At 44.8% G+C, this 21,074-nt stretch overlaps 2 protein-coding genes across 2 annotated transcripts; one reads left to right on the forward strand and one right to left on the reverse strand.

Annotated features, from left to right (window-relative positions):
• Positions 1 to 913: 913 nt before the first annotated feature.
• LOC6544981 (trypsin-3) lies at positions 914 to 2,042 on the reverse strand. Its single transcript, XM_001971513.2, has 3 exons — positions 1,752 to 2,042; positions 1,423 to 1,699; positions 914 to 1,367 (listed from the first exon to the last, which is right to left on the reverse strand). The coding sequence occupies exons 1-3, from the start codon at positions 2,024 to 2,026 to the stop codon at positions 1,005 to 1,007; spliced, it is 915 nt and encodes a 304-aa protein (XP_001971549.1). The 5' UTR covers positions 2,027 to 2,042; the 3' UTR covers positions 914 to 1,004.
• A 13,677-nt stretch (positions 2,043 to 15,719) lies between these two features.
• LOC6544982 (palmitoyltransferase ZDHHC6) lies at positions 15,720 to 17,051 on the forward strand. Its single transcript, XM_001971514.3, has one exon. It carries the CDS (start codon positions 15,720 to 15,722, stop codon positions 17,049 to 17,051), a length of 1,332 nt encoding a protein of 443 aa, XP_001971550.1.
• The last annotated feature ends 4,023 nt before the right edge of the window (positions 17,052 to 21,074 follow it).

Genomic DNA, 21,074 nt, shown 5'->3' on the forward strand with positions numbered 1-21,074 from the left:
GCTTTATCTTTTCCTTATTTTTTTGTGCCTTTGCCCAGCGGTTTCTTTTATCACTCGACTCGATTTCGGTTTCTGAGCCCGATCTGCAGTTCGTTGAGGTCCGTCTTCCGATTTTGCGAGTTTGCGATTTCCCGATTTTCCGATTTTCCGATTTCCCTAGACCGCTAGAGAGCCAGCATCCTTGAGACTTTCCGCCGTAATCGTCCTGTTTGACGCGCGCACGACTGAGTACTGAGTTGGATGCTGAGCAGGTGTGGTTGCGAATGGAAATCCGGCCGAGCGACAAAGCTACAAAAACGCCGCCGCTCTCTCGGCGTTCGGAAAAACTCGGAAAACCCGCAGCCTCCCGCGCTCACTGTACTAAAAAGGGCGGCTGGGAGAGAGATTTCCCGTTGCGGAGAGCGAGCGCACACGCACTTGTCTGCAAAGTCGGCCAAAATGCGGGAGAATCCGCCTGCAGACGCCTGTTTCTGGCAGTGTTACTGACCTAGTAACCGTTTTTTTTTCAAGTTTACTCTTTGCCAGGACATAACAACAACAACGGCAGCTGGAGCAATAACCACTGGAGTACATCTTGTCGTTCTCTGGTCGGTTGCCCTTTTTATTGCCCGCTCGTGAGTGCAGCACAATCTGCAATTGTTGCTGTTGTCGCTGGCATTTGGTAAGTTGTTAAGCGGCCAAATCCAAGTGTTAGCCGGAATCCATAACAGCAACTGAGGAGCTAAGCGGCCGAAATCAATTAGGGCGCTTTACTAGACCCCTTTCGATTGCTGGCCAAGCTAAGTACCTTCGAGACTATGCATATGGCACTTATTCATCAAGAAAACGATGTGCAAACATAAAAATTATACCATTGAATTATTAGGTATAAAAAGCTGCATTTATTTTGTGCCTTTAAATCAGCCTATGTTACTATGCAAATATTTACTTAACATACATTTTACACTGTCAAACAATTTTCTTGAAACCATACACACTTAGATATGTCATGTTGCATTACAAAACTAAAAAAGGCGCCACATATATGAGTGAGTAATGTATCGAGATAGGGCTGGAACAAGTAGGATGGCACCTGCATTGCTGACCATTTTCTCAGTGATCCAGTTCACATTGCTATACACATTGGTGTACAAGGATGGCAAGTTTCTGACGCCGCAGCCATCGAGAATACTCACGATCCCATAGACCGTGCCATTGTTCATCATGGGGGCACCCCAGTCGCCGCCACAAGGCTGCTGGGAAGTACGATTATCATTGTCCACGGCGCACACGAACTCAGTATCAGGGACACTCAGCATCCTGGCGCACCTCTCGGAGTCTATCACCTCCACGTCGATGTAAAGCATATACGAGGCAAGCGGGCCACCCTAAAGGAACACACGTTTAAATTACTTAACAAATTAACAAGCACAATACACTCACCTTGAACATTCGACCCCATCCCATGACCTTGCACTTCAGACCTGGCAGCGGTGGATTGTCGGGCAATCTGGCTATAGCAATATGCTCATTATCATTTGGGAACGGCTTCTGCACCTTTAACAGTCCGAAGGGCTGATTATTGCGCATTGTGAAGCTATCGGGCAACCAAATGTGGGATACAGGAGTAACAAAAGTTCTGCCCGGTATGTATTTCAGCCGATTGAGAGTCGCAGCAACAACCAGCAGGATGCGACTGGATATCAAAACCCGTCGCTTGCTGCAAATTAGTAGAATAATAATAAGTCATTCCAGGTAGTTCACATACCCACTTAATCAAGCAGTGCGCGGAGGTCAGGACGAACATGGGAGCCAGGATAACGCCTGAGCAGAAGTGATTGTCCCCAAAGAATTCGTCGGCAGTTCGCGACCTTATGGAAACGCAAAAACTCGACAACGGAAGGGAATCGTCATCGAAATCGCCATCGGATAGGCGCTTTTCGCGATTTAAGGAGGCTAAAGATGCATTTCTAGCAGTATTTCCCCGGCAGTTAGAAAGTAGAAGTAATAAAATCCCTAGCAAAAGCAACAAATTTTGACTACACATGACGATTTTAAAAGGGTTTTTTGTGATAAAAGAAATAATGTGTTTTGCCTTGACATCAAAGTAAAATATGTGTCAGAATCGCTCACTTTTTATTGCCACTAGAAAAACAATTTATGCTTGGATATCGGCTGTAACAGATTATTTTAAATTTTGCTTGCTCATTTAGTCAGGGCGTTTAGGGCCACTTTAAGCCATTAAGAACAAACATTTTACAATTTCTCTGTGTACACGCATTCCTCTGCAGAATTTAGAGTGCCCCGAGAAGTGGCTGCAACAAAATTGGAGGGATTAGGTAAGCGGCAGCAGAACAAACCGTTTTACATGGCAATTATGCAGGAACAAGCCTGACCCATGACGCCTGACCCTCGGATGCTGGGCTGTGTAGAACTAGACCCATTTTAGCAGCAGTCAATTCAAGGATGAAGGACGAGAGTCCTGCAGGAGCAACATGTGTGCACGCGCCGCTGCTCATTGGAAATTCAATTTTCAATAAATGCACACAAATTGATTTCCAGCTCGGGGCCTTTCAAGCGGAGTTACGAACACAAACGCACACACCTGCTCCTGCACACACACACACACTCTAGCACACACACACCTACACCTGCACCCACACTAACAGCCGCATTAAGAGCAAAACTTTTCAATTTACGTTCTGTTGTTTTTCGAGCATCAAATATCCCCGGCCGTCAAAGTATTTGTCGAGAGATTTTCGCCTCCACCAGGGGGATGGATTTTTGCGCCCCGATTTTCGATCTGATCGCCGGCCCTTTTATCTCCGCGGCACGTTATTAGACTTTTTGTGCGCCACTTAACGCCATGCCCGCCCTATTCGAATTCCGAAAAATTCCGTCGAATTCCGTACTCAGTAGTACTCCATTCGCACACCTCCGCTTGCCAAATTATTCCATATGCCACACGTATGCACGCTTATCCGCGCCTGAAATTCCGCATCATGCAGCGCAAACACTTGTTAATTACTTTTATTATATCCACAGCTTCACTTGCACAGTCACGCAATTCATCGGCTGCGAATCCGCATCCGCATCCGGGTCTGGGTATGGCGATGGGTACGGGCATGGGCATGGGGATTCCGGGCGCCATGTCCCGTATCCCGGACAAGTGGGCTCCGGCGACGAGTGCGGCATTATTGCCTGTTGCTTTTGCCAGTGGCACTGCTACACCACAGCTGATGTGGTCGGCCGTAAACATGCGGCAGCGAATGAGTGGGCGTGGGATTCCGCTGGGCTGCACACTGCGTATGCCGCACTCCCCCCACTCCTCACCCCGTGCCCAATACTCCGCCGTAGTCGACAGTAACGGGTCGTCGTCACACACAAGTAATTGCAATCAGCACCTTGGCAACAAGCAGCTGCGCCAAAATGACGGCGAAAGGAAGAAACTCGGCCACGGACGTATTTATTTATAAGGCAACCCGTAACTCACGGTGCGTGCTGCCGTATATCTTAACACCTGAATGCCAAACGAGCTCTTGGAACTCAGCTCAAGCGAGCGGATTTAAATTTATTGCTAAGTAATGAGATTTCATTCTTATTTCCTCTTGATTTAAAGCACATTTTTGGTCTCTTTTCGACGGCCTTCTAGTGTTAAACGGTCATCTGCCCGCCATTTATATGCTAATTGAGAATTTTTAATTGTAATTTCTTTCGCACTCAGAGAAAATCATAATAGGATAAGAATACAAAAGCATTCATCCCCATAAGGTAATATACATCTTTCTTATCATCATTGTTATATAAAGCGTATTTGATTTATCCCAAAGCACTATATATGTATTTTTGGGGGAGCTTTGCCAAAGGGCCTACTTTATAAAGCGGACAATGGGGCGTATGCTTTATGTTTGCGAACGCCCCCTGGGTAACCACGCGGCGTATACGCAACGCCAGCTAAGCCAATTTCGCAGCGGAATGAGTGGCGCAATTATGCGGCCATATTCCATGTGGAAATTAACGCGAATTGCCAGCAAGATTGGCATTGTTTTCGTCGCGTGTCACGAGTGTCAAGCGTGCCGCAAATCGATTGAAATCAAATGTGCAACAATAAAGAGCGGCGCAGGTCAGAGCTACGTGAATCGTATCGATTGGTTGTCACTTGAGATGCGGCCGTGTCAGCACAGAGTGGTAATAATTTAGCAACTAATTAAGCGGCGGAAATGGGGAGATACACAGATATTGCACAGATAGTGATACAGATACTGACACAGACTCAGATACAGATACAGATACTGATACACATACAGAGACAGATACGGACAGGCATGGACACAGATTTTTCCCACACACAAACACACACACAGATGCATAGATTCCATACAAAATGGCGAACGCACACAGAGAGAGAGATGGCTTTTCCAATTAAATTTATAACTTATTTATGATGGCAAGTAATCTTCTTTGGGCATTAGGAGATGTAATAAAAATGATTGAAATATAATTGAGAATTGACATAAAAGCCAAACAAACACACAATCATCCCACACCACACCACACACCACACACCACACACACATACACGCGCGCAAACACATCTAGCTTATAAAATCCAGTCGGCTGGCTTGGCAGGCACTTACAATCAACGATTACCTTTACACCTGCCATTGTGAAAATAAGCCATAAGCGGAAATTACATCAAAAGGATATTGTTATATCGATGAGCAGCCATCGAGGAGCAGGCGTCACAGCTGTATCCGAAAAGCAGCCAAATAGCAGAAAAATAAAGTATGGCAAAAGGTGCCATAAAATAAATAACACGAGGTACCAAATAAACATTTTGGCCAGGACGAGGCTTCCAGCATCCAGCATCCAGGATCCAGCAACCAGAACGAATCCGGAACTTCGATGTGCCATGTGGCATGTGTGCAGGGCTGTGTGTGTGTGGGTGCTCTGTGGGGCGGATGTTTTGGCATAAAATAGACTTATCCTAATGAAAAAAGTCTCGCAGGCACGTTAAGTAAGATATGTGATACCAAGAGACTAGGTTCTGTGGGGTGGGCCAATGGCTGAAAACTGGATGCCGAAGGCAATCTTTAAGGCGTCGAAACGTTAAAAGTTAGGCCTGGCAATAGTGAAAGCTAAGCGGCTTATGGCCCCAACAGCATTGGCAACAAGGACATCGAGAACAAGGTGAAACAAGGACTCTTAAAGATTGCCAATGGGGCCGATTTCCTCAGACCCATTTGCCTAGTTTGCCCAGATACGATAAGAATTTAAATTGAAATAGTTTTTACGCTAGACACTGGCAGCAGAGATGACGACACGAAATTCGTGTGTTCCTGTTCCGACTAATTTTGTAATTTATGCGGACCCACAATTTACATAGGCAAATGAATGCCGACGGAACGTGCACCAACCTCCAGGGGCTTTTAGTTGTATTAACCAATGTTGATGCCCCAAAGATAGCTTGGAACACAGGTAAGTATCTGTTCAACATCGCTGGCATATTTGCGAATACTGCCAAGAAGGCATAAAGAATTCACATCCACGCTGCATTCCTTATTTGGGTCAATTGGCGAGCATCGGAACTTTATAGCAATGCCGCCCTGGCCGGCTCTACCCATTTTTGCGCCTCAGAAGACCACTTGAAACCTCAAGGACCCAAGGACTCGCGAACCACTCGCTTCATTTTGTCAGCCCTTTGTCTTAGCCTGCGGTGAAATGTTTGCACTGGGCATTGTCATCCGCAGGACGGGCAAAAGCCAAAGGAGTCAAGTGTTCATTATGCTCGAGGATGCCGCTCTCCGCTGGCCACTTGAGCAGTGTGAAAAAGTGGGAGCCATAGGACTCCATGCACTTGAAAAAATCATAACGATTTGGTGCTTGGCCCAAGAAAATGTTATGGAATTTCGTGAGTGTGTGCCAATTCGGCGAATTTCTATAAGGACTAAAAGCTTTAATTTCAAATGCTTCCCGTAATTTAATACAAGGTTCTCCATCAAGTTGGAAGGCCATTGGTAGAAGCTTCGCCAAGGTCATTGTAACGAAGGCATACTGTACATGCTTACATTCCTGAAAATCCCCTTGATTTTTGCCCTTTCTGTGTATTTTTTCCAAGTGTTCCAAAGGCTGACAGCCTTTTGCCAGATAAAACTGGTAAATAGAAAGGCTGCAGATGCCGCAGCTGCTGTTGCAGTCGCATTCCGTGGTTATTGTTGTGGCTGCTGGTGGCGAGGAGGTCCTCGAATTCCAAAGTGGCCGGGAAGTTGCGACGTCTGCAGATTGTCTGTTTGATTATTTGAGTAGAATTTAATTAGCAATAGTGGGCGGTTGTGAATTTAATGCATAAATCAAATGACAGTGGGTACTGTTTTCTGTTGGTTTCATTTAAGTTTTGGGTTTTTTTGGTTTGTTTTTTTTTCGGATGGGAAAAGAGGAGAGGATGGGAGGTAGCAGGAAGCGCCGGCAGGCAGTACGGCGACCTAATTGCCAAATGACCTGCATTTGGGCTCAAGATACAAGGAGCAAGTGGCTGGCCGGATTCGGGAAACAAGCGGAAGAGACGGCTGAAAGGCAAAAAACCAACAAACAGGAGGTAACTTTGTCGTTATTATCTTTTATTAACTGAGAAGCTCGGGGTTTGATGAGTTCCCAAAAGGCACGGAATGCCAAGACTGCAGAGCTGTATCCTTAAAGCGCGTGGTAGCAATTTAAGGAATTATATTTTCCACTGAGGGCATTGTCTTGCTTTTCTGCGCTGAAGGGTATAACCCACTTCGTTGCCCGAACTCAAACTTTCCACCTTTTCATTTCTGGCTCGCGGCATGTTTTTCATTTTCCTTTTCAATTACCCCGCCGCGACGTTCAGTTGGCGCATTTCTCATATATATTTTTTTGGTCTCGGGCCCGGGATTGTTTGTCCAACGGGGAGGAGGAGCAGCAGTGGCGGGTTTCCAGAACCAGGACTCAGGAACCCGGTTCCTGGATCCAGGATACGGGCGCTGCTCCTTGCACGGCTGCATGCATTTAAGTCTAATTGCGAGGCTGCATTGTGTGCGATATGATATTTCGCTTCGTTTTGGACTTCAGCTTGGCCGGCGGCTTAGGCTAAGCGCCTCGGTTTAAGCCTTTTTCAGCTGCCAGCTGGGGACTTAAAGCCACGCAGCGGCTTGCCAGTGTGCCAAATGAAATAAGGAAATCACTAGGCAAATACAGGGGAATAAACTCAAAAGTTGCACGCAAATATCGAGAGTAGGAAGTGGCCGTTCGAGGCCGCCGGATGTCGCTAAAGTGCTCCACTTCCGGTCGCTCTTACTAACTGTTAACTGTTATGGCTTGATCCTTGCGCGCTGAAAGGAAGCGACAGCGAGGCATAAATAGAAATTGATGGCCCATTTCTACGGTGGTAGCTCCCCCTGATTCCACCACATACAACATCTAATAAAGCAAATTTTCGTTAGCTCATTAAAATGGGCATCCTGGCAAAAGTGCCGCCATCGCCTTGTGGCTGTGCGCTGCGTACTGCGGATGCAATAAAGTGCAGGATTTATGTGCCTGCCAACTGGCAATTGAATTAAATTTTCCAATGCAGCCGCAATCGCGTCTTGTGGGTCCCAAATTGGGTGGTTCAAGGCGAGGGGGAGCGGGTGTGGCCAGCAAGGACGACTGTCTGCAGTAATAACTGTAATTTTTGGCAAATGTGCACGTCCTTTGCCATCTTTCCCAGCTCGTCATATGCAACATGGACTGCCATTCCTTTGCAGTCGCATTACAATATGCTTTTTGGCTCTGCACTTGATATTTATGTCTTAATATATGCACACACGGTCGACCCCAAAAATCTAAGTAATATTTCTTAACATCTCAAAGGTCCTGCGTACTCATAGTGTGTAGTATCCTGCTTTTGTCATCTTGTTGCTCGCTGGGAATGTGTAATGAATTATTTAGGCCTGGCCCATGACAATTTATTGCTGCATGCATTGGCATTAGTTAAACTTAATTATGTGCGCTCCGAATTGGAATTACTTTCTGGCCGATGTGATTCGGTGAACTCGCTTCAAGGCTTTAATGCTTTAAGCACATTTATAATTGCTTTGATATGCTGGCCGAAAAAAAAACGTGCGCACAAAGTAAAAAAAGACCACACAAAGCCCCGAATAGAAAAAGCATAATCGCAAAAAACGTGTAATTAAATATGCAAACTAAGTGACAATGTTTCTAGTTATTAAAATCGAAATTGTTGCGCGAAAAATTAATTTACAATTTCGCTCGAGGGATTTGACAAACGAGAAAGGACGGCAAGTATAAAAAAAGAATAATTAAATAAATAAATATAGACAGGCGGCAATCAGCTTATGTCGAGCAGCATTTCAGTTTTTCATAATTTATTTAGCCCAAAAATAAACTATTCAGCATGCATTATTCCCCCGTTGACGGTCTAAAATTCTGGCCAATTCTTTAAATTTTGAGCATCCCACTTTCGCCATGTAGAAAGCTGAAAATAGCGGAAGCCTCCGATTTTTGGCAAGCAAAATTCCATTGAATTTGCTTTCGAAATTTATGGTTTAGAAAAATGTTGCCAAAAACTAGACCGGAATGGTGGGTGGTCGTTGGGGGAGGCCCAGCAGAGATAATAGCTTTTGATTACAGTTTATGGATGTCGCCTTTGGCTTTTGCTCTCCATGTGTCCATGTGTCTGTGTGTCTATGTTCTGGCCAACAGAACAGAAACTTCAGTTTGCCCTGAAAGTGGGCGGCTTTTTTCGGTGGTCGGGCGACACAATGGCGACAACATAGAGTCCTAGGACCAAGAACCACGACCAGGACCAGCAAAAATCAGGTCCTGGAATGGAATACACTGGCCTACAGTGGCTTAGAGCAGCTGAAAATGTATGGCAGGCGTTTGCAATTATTGAAATTGTTCCATGGCACGAAATCCAATTGACTTTTATGCAAATGAAATTACGCGATTGCTCCCATTTCGTATCGCTTTGTATCGTTTCGTATCGCATCGTTCGGTTCTAGTTCCAGTAAAAGTTCGAGTAAAAGCAAAACATTGATTTTTTATTTACCGCTCTGAATTAAGTGCAGCGGGCAACGAGAGCGGGAAAAGCGGCTGAAAGCTTTAGTGGGGAAAACACGGCGAGCCACATTTTCATAACGTAAGTGAATAGAAAATTGAATCAAATCTAATAATAAATGCTTTTATGCAGCCCTTAAGCACTCTGAAAAGATGACGACAATGCCGAGGTTCCTGGCGAGGATGATGATGATGATGATGGTGATGTTGGTGCTGGGATGCGGATGCGGATGTTGATGCGATTGGGTTCTGGAAATAGGGTATCCTCCTTACTCTCGGCCAGATTGGTGTCGCTTCGTTGGCCAAAGCTGCAATGTCGTCGCCGCTGGCAAGTTGCATGCAAGAGTGTCTTGGTGCGGCATGCCCCATTTGGCCAACACGCTGATGTATGGGTAAGAGTGTGGCTGAGTGTGGGTTCAACGGTTGCTCTCACAAGTAGTTGTTGCTGTTGCTGTTGCTGCGTGGCATGCCACGTTGCTGCTGTTGTTGTGCCTCGCCAGTTACTTAAGCATGTGGCGGACTCTAAGTTTTTGCATGTCCTTCGCCTGTCTGACAATTTGATTTGCTGTCCTCGAGCAATTTAAATGAGTTTGCATTTCGCCTTTGTTGTCTGCTGCTAGCCAGCATGGCTATCCATCTGCTCATCTCATCCCATCCCATCTCATCCCATCTCATCCCATCTCATCTCATCCAGCCGTCAGTCTGGCCGCTTTTAACTACTTTGACTTGCAATTCATTTAGCTTCGCATGGCAAATGAAACGCACCTGGTGCACCTGTCCCACACGAAATGAGATGAACTTCATCCCTGCTCCCCTGGTTTTCCATCTCGTAGGTCCTCCTCATTTACATTCCCCCACGGCAGTAACGTGTTGCCAGTTGCCAGTCAATTTCAATAATTCAGACCATAAACAGACCGAGGAGAACAGGGCAGTGCACAAAATGAAAATGGCCAACATATTATGGCAAATTCAGCTGAAAATTTTTGCCTTTGCCTGCTTTTACAATTATATTAGACTTTGCCAAATTAGAAAGCAATTTTGAGAGCGTTACAACTGATAAACATATATAATAAAAATGGTGACTCAGAAAATAATGTCAGGAAAATCGCCAAGTAAAAATACGTAGCTCCCAGATTAAGTAATTATTTTCTTAAATTGCATTATATCTTATTTACGAGCAACTGGATATGAGGGCCATGAAGTCCGTTTAATGGAAACGGACTATAAATGAATGCCATTTCGTAGCAAAGGATACCCGTTCAGTGTGTTTACTTAAGTTGCAGTCATAACTCAATAAAACATCTTGAGTTCGCGCTATTATATCACCATACTTTGGCGATACGGACTTGCGGGTAAATACGAGCATACAAACTTTTACACCACATAAATTGCCCGGCATTTATTTGCTTAGCATCGTTTATCAGGCGATGTCCAAGCACTCGCGATCCAATTGGCTTGGCCATAGGAAAATACGAGGGGATGGCCCCTTCTTTATGGCAGAGCTCTTGGCAGCGCTTATTTATTAGTTGGACTTTTGAAAATATCGCATATTTATATTGTATTTATTGTGGCTGCCCGTTGCCGCCTCTTGCAGCTTTAATATTTATTTCCGTTTCCGCTGCGCCATCCCTTTTCCCTCTGTTTTCTTTTTGCCTTTGCCCATCGCCAAGTCCCTCAAGTTGCAGCTGTGTGCTCATTACTTCACTTGCGGCGTACGTAATTCAAGTTGCTCCTCGGACGAGGCGGCGGATGCCACGCACACAGGCACAGACGAGAGCGTAAACAGGACACTGTCACTGTCGGTGTGACACAGACACACAGATGCAGATACACAGATGCACACAAACGCATGCGGGGCGACAATTGGGAATGACACAGTTTTGGCGCACAGTGGTTTTCTGTTTACTCCAGTTAATCATGCAGTAGTAATTATTAAAAATATAATGCAATAAAAAATAAATTATGTATAAATAAAAATGGTATAAATTAATGGATAGATGTCTGAAATTTGTGTGTTCGTAAACATTCTGCTGACACTACAAAATTGTTAATGATATAAAGACAAATATGAATTTTTATCAAATTGGCTTTAATTCTATTTGTGAAAGCAAAGCAGGCTGTATTAATAAAAGCAAACATATTCATTTTATAGATCTTAAACTTATCAAAACGCAGTAAATCAATACGAATTTCTCTGTTAAAGAGTAATGAAATAATATGAAAATACACAACGTATTTCCATATCTACCAGTTGCAAAGTTCCAAACTTAATTATACCTTAAAGATAGATGTGCCCTTAAGTCGGCGGTTCGATATGCCCTCATCAGTGTATTACTTTTATTTGCATTATTTCCACACTGGCCCTGGTCTGGCTTCTAAAGATTTATGGGCGAGCTGCTGCTTCAAATGTAATTTACAACGGACTCTCGCCAAATTTATGCCGGCTGTGGAACAGGATCTGCGAATCTGAGACTCCATCTGAGCGGTTTTTAAGAGCTGCTGCTCCGCTTCGCGATAGCGGCACAAAAATAAAGTTGTGGCCCATGAATACGCCATTAATAAGATAATATCTAGCTGAATACCTTTCGCAAAAAGTTTCGTGCGTACTCATTCAGTAGGATGCTGCACGATTTGGGGCAGATGCAATTACGGGTGAAACTGATTACCAGGACATGTCGGCACAACAGCCTGGGAACCAGGAAATTGTCTAGTTTTCAGTCAAATGTCATGAACCGAGTTGAACTGAGACGGTTTTGGCCCGCTTCGCTGGGTTCGTGGCACTTCGAAACTGACATTTGCACTTTTTCCCAGGCCAGAAACCTTCTGTTCTTGGCGCTCGTCTCGCTTCCAGCTCAGAATCGTTATTTTTTTTTGTCAGTTTGTTTTGACTCCATTTTTCGTTATCCCTTTTAGATATTCATATTTTGCCATTGATGATATTTTCACTACTTTCGTATGCATTACACGTACGGCGCCCGCACATCCCGCCATCCACTATATCTACATGTGGCTCCTGTCTATATCCAGTGTATATATGTGAATTTTTTTGGAGGGGGCCTGTTAGATCCTGGCGCTGCCTTTGGGCCGTATTAACTCTGCCCGGCCGAGCACGGCTGTCTGTGTGTGTGTGTGTTTGGGAGCGCGGAATTTGCATATTTTTTGACTTAACACATCCTTCAAAAATTGCGAAACGCGTTTGCGATAGCTTTGGCATTTCCTTGACGTCTTTCCGCTCTTTCCGCTTTTCCTTCATTTTTTCTGTCCCCTTTTTTCATATTTTTCTTTTTTTTTGCTGGTGAGCTATCTATTTGGCCTGTTCTGGGTCGAAATGGGTAGCTGAAAAGTTCATTCGCATTAAAGGCAAATGCTTTAAATGCCCAAATTGTGTCCAATGCGCGGGCCTGGCTTTTATGGGACTCCCGTGTGCTGGCCAAATTGAATTGGCCGCATTAAGCGCTCGCTTCCCATTGGGACACCATGTATCGCATATGTAGATATATGCTCGTGCCATATGTATGTGTGGGCCAAATTGATTCGCAGTCACTTTAATGGCTGGATGGCATTTAAATTTCGCATGCAATGTTGCTTTGGGCCGGGCTCTTAAGACAAGTGGCGCTAATCCTTGACTTTGCTGCTAATGCACGTCGTATGTCAAACACCAAAAACGTTTACCCCCCGTCGGCATTTTTCCCCCCGCACTTTTCCAAGCCACCCGCACAAGTAACGCAATTTATATGCCTTCCTCACTGGCTTGTTTGTCTTGGCAGCGTCTTCTGCGTATTCCCATCCTTTGCATCCTGCCCCCGTTTGTATGCCATGCATTTTTCTGCACTTTTGACTTTTAAGCGTGCACTTGGCCAGGCTCAGAGCCTCGGTTTCAGCAGATCCTTCTCCTTGCCCCCTCCGCAGCCCCACGAAACCCCCACTCGTTTTGTACGCGTTGTTTGTCTTAAGGGATATAGACTCTCTGGCGTATGCGAGCAGGATATTTGCCAGCACTCTGCCGCAGGCATTTTGATAAGAAAAACAAACTCGCATTCACACACCCGCACACACATTGCCATTGCCCGCAGACCTCCAGCGAGTTGGGTCGGGCTCAAGTGTCATTTATGCGTTTTAATGCCGGAATTTAATTTTCAAATTAAGTAAATAAGTTTGCGTAAAAAGTTCCATGGATACAGCACAGACCGAGCATCTTCATCTTGAGCATCTCTGCACAAAAGCCGCCATCGGCTGCTGCGCACTTCCCGAGTTGCAAGTCGCAAGTTGCGAGTTGCGAGTTGCGAGTGGCAAGATGCAGTCCTTTTCTGCAATCCGTAATAAACTCTTGGCATTGACGAAAAATTATATGGTGTACTATAAGACACTTAATGGCTCAGGAGCCACTTTACAGTTTAATTGAAGCCATTGCAGTGCATAGGGTTGCAGATATAAGTATCTGCTTTCGATGCACTGGAAAAATCATTGGGCGCAAAAGAGACGAATCTCTCTCACTTCTGGTTTCCAAAACGTGTTTATTTTGAATTTTATTATGCACTTAAAGTCTGATTTAAGGCAAACATTTATTAAATATTTAAATTTGGCACTCACAGTCGTTCCCTGCAGTTTAGTGGCACTTAGAATGTATAATGTTCCCTAGTTACCGCTTTCACTTGGAGATGATTTTCTTAAATTCCGCCGGAGCCAGTTTAATGAGGTCCTCTCAAATGTTCAGCTAACTGCACATAATGTTCGATACGATGGCGACGCGTTGGGATTCTACTCGATTCTCGCTTTGAAGTAATTTTCGATACGCTTATAGATTTATAGATTGCCTTTGGCTCTTGGCATTTCCGGGCAATTTTCTTCGGCTATTGTATCAATTTGCAATTATGTTTCAATCAATTTTATTGCCATCTAATCTGTGGGGCAAAATAGATTGCTTTTTCCAGAGAGCAGTGAGAATATGTAGCCACCAGCTATGTGCCATCCATGGATATGTGTTTTAAATTCCGATTGGTAATGCTTTCTACTCGTTCATTCACCTCGGCAACTTGGCCAGCAGGAAGTGGGCCAGCAAATTTTTTTATCCTTGATATATAACATCATTTTATGGCACTTTTTTGCCCTTAAATCAGGAACACAACTGGTGTAACGTGTGCTCGGTACTAAGGATATGTGCACACTTATAGATACACCTTAACTTTTACAGCTGAGAATGCTTTATTGACGTTGCAACAACTTGGTCTCCTCTGCGCCGCAGTTCCTGGCCAATTGTCACCTTGGCTTGTTAGGCCCGAGTGGCGCATTGTGGTAAATGACGCCGCTTGTTAGCCAAGTTAACGAGACTTGCAAGGCCCGCAAACTCCCGCTTGGAGACTCATTACGTTCCAATGGCCATGTGTTCAGCCAGCTGGGAAAAGCAGAGCGTGATTACTTAGTAGATGGTAGTGGATGGCCCACTGCATGCCAGTAATTGGTCCGAACTGGGCACCCAACTATTTCATTAACGAAATCAGGACACCAGTTGGGGGTCCCAAATAATTGTGACTAACTAATTATGGGCGCTTCTTACGCTGCTGACCGAATTTCTGAATTTCGATTCAGAAATTTAGTTATTAATTGCTTTAACAGAATCAAAGAGTATTACTCTTGATTTTACTTGCGTTTAGAAACCGTGTCATGTATCAAATTGAAAACACGCCTATTTCCAACTAATAAATAAAGCCAACTTTTGAATTAGTATGCTCTAATTCCAAAAAGAACCCAAATCCCTTTCATTTCTGTGCGCATTTGAAGTTTCTATTGCCCAGCATCGATTACATTTTGTCTGCGTGCGGCGAAACATTTATCATCAATTAATGGCATTAGTAAATGTTTGGCAAAGAATTTGGCGCTACCAAAATATTATTGTTATATATGCAGCGTCATAAATAATACCAAAATACCGTTCTTTGTGTCCGCACACACACACACACACACACACATGAACTTGGCAACCCGCATATTGAATGCAATAAATTTATGGCACATTTTAAATTCAATTGAATTCGTGCGTTGCTTTGTTGCCGCCTCCATATATCCGTTTGTATATTTCGTTTTTTTTTTTGTTTTTAAGCCACACGGCGTCAGCAAATATTGCTATTAATTCTTAATAATAATAATAGCAGCTACAGCAGCAGAGGAAATGTGGAAAGTCTGGTTGTGTGTCTGCCATGATGACGACTGTGGCTCACTAAGGCTGCATTTTATTTATGGCCTGCATTTTGCGCTTTTATTGTTTTTAAATTTATTTACCCTTTTTTGTATGATTAAAATATTTTTCATTTGCGGCTTAAGAGCAAATTTATACTCGAACGACAGTCCCAGCCTGTTGCCGATGCCTTAAATACGTTTTATAAATTATCCTTGAATGGCCGCGGAGTTTTAAATAGTTGTGCTTTATTTAATTACACGCAAACACCGCGGGCATTATATCAGCCCAACAACATGTGGCCGGCTCTTTTAATTAATCCTCCATTTGGCCAGAAGCATTTCGCTTGGGCCAACTGGGCCTGTTTAACTACACTAAATGCGAGACTCAAACGATTTGCAGTGTCAGACGCAGCAAGCTCGGATTTCTTACTCACTGGATAATTGGAGAATTACTGAATAATCTGAAAAGCCAGGAATTTTTCGAAAAAATGAACGCCGAACTAAAGGACGATCTGCGGCGCTTCCTGCACTGGGGTCCAATCAATCTTCTAACCCTGACACTGATTGTCACCTGGACCGTCGTTCACATGAACTCCATGTGGTGGGCTCCGGGCCAGAGTCTTGGCTCCGTATTAAACTACACCCTCATCTGGGCCCACACATTCGGCACCCTGTACCACTTCATCAGGTCCTTGATGGTTGGTCCTGGCTTCGTTCCGCTCAAGTGGTATCCGTCGGTGATCACGGATACGCTTTTCTTGCAGTTCTGCACTCGCTGCGATGGCTACAAGGCGCCCAGATCGCATCACTGCCGTCGTTGCGATCGATGTGTGCTGAAGATGGACCATCATTGTCCCTGGATCAACACCTGTGTCGGCTGGTCCAACCAGGATAGCTTTGTGTACTTCCTGCTCTTCTTCCTGTCGGCCAGTATTCAAGGTGGCATCATAATAATCTGCGCTGTAGTACAAGGCATACAGAAGCGATGGTGGATCAGGCAGGGATTGCGTCACATGGCCACCGTGCACTTGACCCCGACAAATCTGATGGCCTGTGTATTCAGCCTTGGAGTGATCATGGGCTCGGCTTTGGCCAGCATAAAGCTGCTCTACATGCAGATGAAGGCGATATTGAAGAACCAGACTGAAATCGAGAGCTGGATTGTGAGGAAGGCGGTTTTTCGTCGCACTGCATATCCTGGAAACAGGATAAAGGCCTTCGTTTTTCCCTACAATCTGGGCTGGAGGGCAAATGTTTGCGAGGCCTTCCTATCCGCTGGCGATGGCATTTCCTGGCCAGTGCTACCGGAATGTAATGAGTACAGTCTCACCTGTGAGCAATTGCAACAGAAGAAGGATAAAAGGGCTCGCACTCGGCTCTTCAGATGTACTCGACCTGCCACGGGTCACTGGGTGCCCATCTTCTCCCAAGGACTGTGGGTATCTCTTCAGATACCCTGCACCGATGATCCTCGCATTGCCCTGGAGCCCAATGACATCATGCATGTGACTCGCATCCAGGAGTACTGGCTGTATGGCGAAAGAGTGATCTCAAAGGATGATGTGGAAAGGAGCAGAAGGAGGCAGGGTGCCATTAGGGGATGGTTTCCCAGCTGTTGTGCCGTGGAAATGTGTGAGGATTGTGCTAGTGAAGATTATGGGGCTGGTGGAGAACCTGAGAGGAAGCAGGACGCTCCAGATAAAGAATCTCGAGAGCCGGACCAGGAGAAGTCTGGTAAAGAAACCATTACAAATCGCAAGATATTGGGGAATTTTCCCTGCGAAGATGGGCAGCACAGAAAGCGCCTGCTTGTTGAGTAAAGTGTATGCCTCTGGGCGACTTTAATACCGTAGGGAAATCCCTGGCTTTCGCCGCAATGAAATTGCTTTGGTCAACCACCGCATTAAACTCTTAATGCTTAATGCTTTTCAATAATGCATAAATAAATAAATAGCTGCGGCAGCAAGCCAAATGAGAATGTTAATGTTAATGCCGCCAGATCGGCGGGAGTCGATTCTATGTTCCGTAATTGAGTTGCAGGCACGATTTCACGGTACATTGGCTTTAAAGTGACGGCAGCAGCTGCTCTTAACCAGTTGGATGTGTGTGCATCTGCTGGCAAGTAATTTGCAAAGCTCCATTGTTTTTTTACACGTTTTTGTCTTTTTTTTAAACCCCCCAGTTAGGTATCCGTGACAGGAAACAGGAACACACACGCTTTCGCACAGGACATAAAAAAGCAACGGCAGCCAGGAGGAACGGCATTGAATGCCGGCATTGGGAATCAATTGAAATGCACGACCTGAAAAAGTTTAGCTGAGTCGCGGATTTGCCATTGTACTATAAACATGGCCATGCAAATCAATACAACTCCTATATCCTATATCCTATATCCTGAACCCTCTGAATCCGTATCTGCATGGACGTGGTGTAATGGTGTATGAGTAGCCAGACAAAAAGTGAATGAATTCCGTTGATTCATTAGCGTGGAGTCTATTAAATTTGTAAAGCAGCCGGATCAAAGGGTTTTCTTCAATCGAACGTAAGGCAATGAATGCCCATGCAAGGCATTGAATAATCACTTACAGGAGTCATCATTGCTCCTGGCTTTTGGCCATGTTTGGCAACAGGATCGACAAACAAAGCCGCCTCGCTGGGGGAAATAGATATACCGAATGCCATGTTGCCCAAGTCCAAGGCTGCGACTGCGTGTTTGGCTCGAAATTAGATAAATGCAATTTGAATTTGTGTGTAAGTTGTAGGAAACAGGCCGCTGGGAAATCAGTTGTCGTTGTCATGAGTTAATAGGCGCTGGGAATTGACGCTCTAAATTGTGGGGATGGTGTTCAGCCGGTCTCATATGACAGGCGGCGGTATGATAATTCAATGCAAAGCAGCACAGTACTCAATAAATATGAGCAAGTGTTGGGACTTGGGGGAGCCCGAAATGGACTGGGTTTTGTGCTCCGAGATGGCATCGGAAAATTCCAGGACGTTCTGGATGTGAGTCCAGTGAGCCAGCCCCCAACTAAGCAACGTTCTGTTTTTTTGGGGTCATTTGGGTGACGGTGTGGAAAATGCAAAACAAATAATCGCTTCTGGCCAGTGGGAAAATCAATAGAAAAAGGATTTCATTTTGTTCTTGCTCTGTCTGTGGGGAATTGAGGCTAGCAGTCGAGCGGTCGAGCGGTCGAGCAGCAGCTGAAAAGTATGCAGTAAAAATAGCCATAAATAAATCTGCGTAAAAATAAAGCATGTGCCAAAAGCTATAAACATAAACAATGCAACTCTCTGTACCGCTTTTCGCAGCTAGTTTCCTTGTTTTTTACTTATTTTGCTACTTTTTTTTTTTTTGGTTTGCCAACACTCCGAATGGCTTTTATAAAGCGGAAACAAAATAAATTTTACATAAACATTTGCCACATAACAAAAGGGAACTTTAATGACTTTTGTCGTTGCAAAATAATTGTGCGTGAATATTTCGCTGCCGCACAAAAATCGCTCCTTTTTTTTTGGCTGGGGGTGGCGAGAAGGAAACTGGCAGGACTCAGCTCGACTTCAATGTCCTGCTGGCATTTAATTTCACGGACTGTCGTCCATTTTATGCTTTGGCAACACTTTTGACTTTTATTTTTGAGGCACTGGCACTCGCTCGTTTTTCCAACTCCTATTCTCAGTATATAAATCCCCGGAGAATGCCGCCCCCAGCTGGTTGGCTATTTAGGAGGGGCTGTCCTGATTGAAAGCTGATAGCTCGCTTTGGAAAACGCTTTAAGGACGCCGCTTTGTGCGCCCTGACAATTATGTGCACTATGACGACTCGGCATTTATCTGCTCGACAATGACAAGCCAAACAGGTGGCCAGATGGGCAGGTGGGCAGGTGGGCTGGCACACGTATCGCTTACAGTCTGGCAGGCAGAACAAAGGCAATTATGGCATCATTAGAGCCAGATGCAGCTGCAATTGCATCGGCAGGAAGCACTTATCCCATATCGGTAGCAGCCAGAGTGCCAGAGTGGATAAAAGCACATCAGCAATGCAGCAAAAGGACGAACAATGCCATGTATCTAGAAAAAAATGAAAAAAATATGCATCGTTTTTAGGACGAAACACTTGGCTAAATACAGTAAGTCGCTCTTATTTGTAAAGGTAAGACTTAACTGCCCAGCACATTTTTCATTCACTACTTTGAAATCTTTTACATTTGGCGTAAAATCCCATACATTTCCCTTTCAATGTCAATTCGCTAATGTAAAGCTATAATTAAGGAAATATATATGCAGTAGGGGAGAGCAGAGAAGGGAAGTTAACTATCTCTATCGAGCTTCCACCTATAGCTCTTGGAACTTTCCTGCTCCCTTCGCATCAGCAATGAACTCGGAGAAAGCTGCTTAGGTTAAGAGCCGCCTTAGAAATCAATGACGGCAATCGCAATCCCATCAGGAAGTTGTAAAAATGTAAAATCGATCAAATGCGCCGAGGCGCTGAAGCGTTTGCAATTCTTGGCGGTGGAATTCGCCATCGATGTAGCCACATTTGAAACTTCAATTTAGTGCACACTCGCTTTTTGGCCAGCTATAAACTGCCAGAATTGAATTGAATGCCACCGCCTGCTACTCCAGCCATCCATTCCTTCGCCAATTTCTATCCGCGTTCCGCATCGCATCGTTCATTCGGCCGTGCTTTCAATCAATTCAAATGCCAAACGTCTAACAAATTGTGCGATTTTCGCGAGGCACTGGGCTTCGACTTGGGCATTTTGTTATTAATTTGTGCTCCCGGCGACTCTGCGATTCTGCGATTCCGCATGGATTAGTGCATCGCATCCTGGGCCGTGGACCTTCTGGCCATTTCTGCTCCACTGGCGTCCCTGATCTGTTGTGGATCATTGAATGGACCAGTCGAACTCGAATGCTGCAGTCGCAGGGAGATTGCATTTGGCTCCTTCGCTTTGTGCACAAGTTCTCGTCCTGGTCGTCCTTGTTTATTTATGATGCTGGCCGAGAGCTAAAGCAAAGCAATTTTTCATTATTTAAAATGAAGTGAATTGCAGTCGGTTGTGCCTGTTTTCGTTGGCCCCATCTTGGCCGCGTCTTTTCATTCGGTCTTCATAAATAATTTATTAATTATAAAAGTTTCTGGCACTCTGGGCGCATGCAAATGCGTCCGTCGTCCTTCGTCCTTCGTCCTGCCGAGTGGCAACAGTTGCAAGTGAAAGTTTTGGGCCAAATATAGCCAAAATATTACTTGCAATGTCATTTTGCGACTTGCCAGCAAAAACTTTTTATTAGTTGGCACTGGCACTGGCACTGGGGCTCACTGGACTGTTTGTCCAGCACCAGCTCCATCTCCATCTCCATCTCCATTTACATCTCCATCATCTGGACAGGCTGGCGTATTTTTCACATTTTAATTGACAAAACTTTTGGCCAACTGAACTGATGGGTTTTTGCAGAGTTTCTGTTACAGTAGCCTAATCAAACAGCACCTAGAAAAGCCAAGAAAGACATCTTCAATCAAGTTGCGTTTGCATTTAAAGTTCTCAGCTAATTTAGAGACACGTTTATCCAGCCAAACCTCTAAAAAGCAGGAGGAAACGAGCAGAATTCACTGCATTTTCATGCTCCTCGTTGTCAACGGGGAATCGAAGTGAATGTACTCAGGGCTTTAAATGTCTGCCATTTAATGGCGACTGCATTTCTGAGTCATGTTTGATGCATGTGGCAACAGCCAGCGACCGCATACATTTCCATCATCACTCAGGCTCCGGCTGGAGGATTCAAGGCTCCATCTCCGAATCCTGTGGCAGTCGCGCACTCAAATCGTCGCAGTTTCTAGACCA

The sequence above is a fragment of the Drosophila erecta genome, unplaced genomic scaffold, assembly GCF_003286155.1.
Source record: "Drosophila erecta strain 14021-0224.00,06,07 unplaced genomic scaffold, DereRS2 tig00000021-arrow-pilon, whole genome shotgun sequence".
NCBI lineage: Eukaryota > Metazoa > Arthropoda > Insecta > Diptera > Drosophilidae > Drosophila > Drosophila erecta.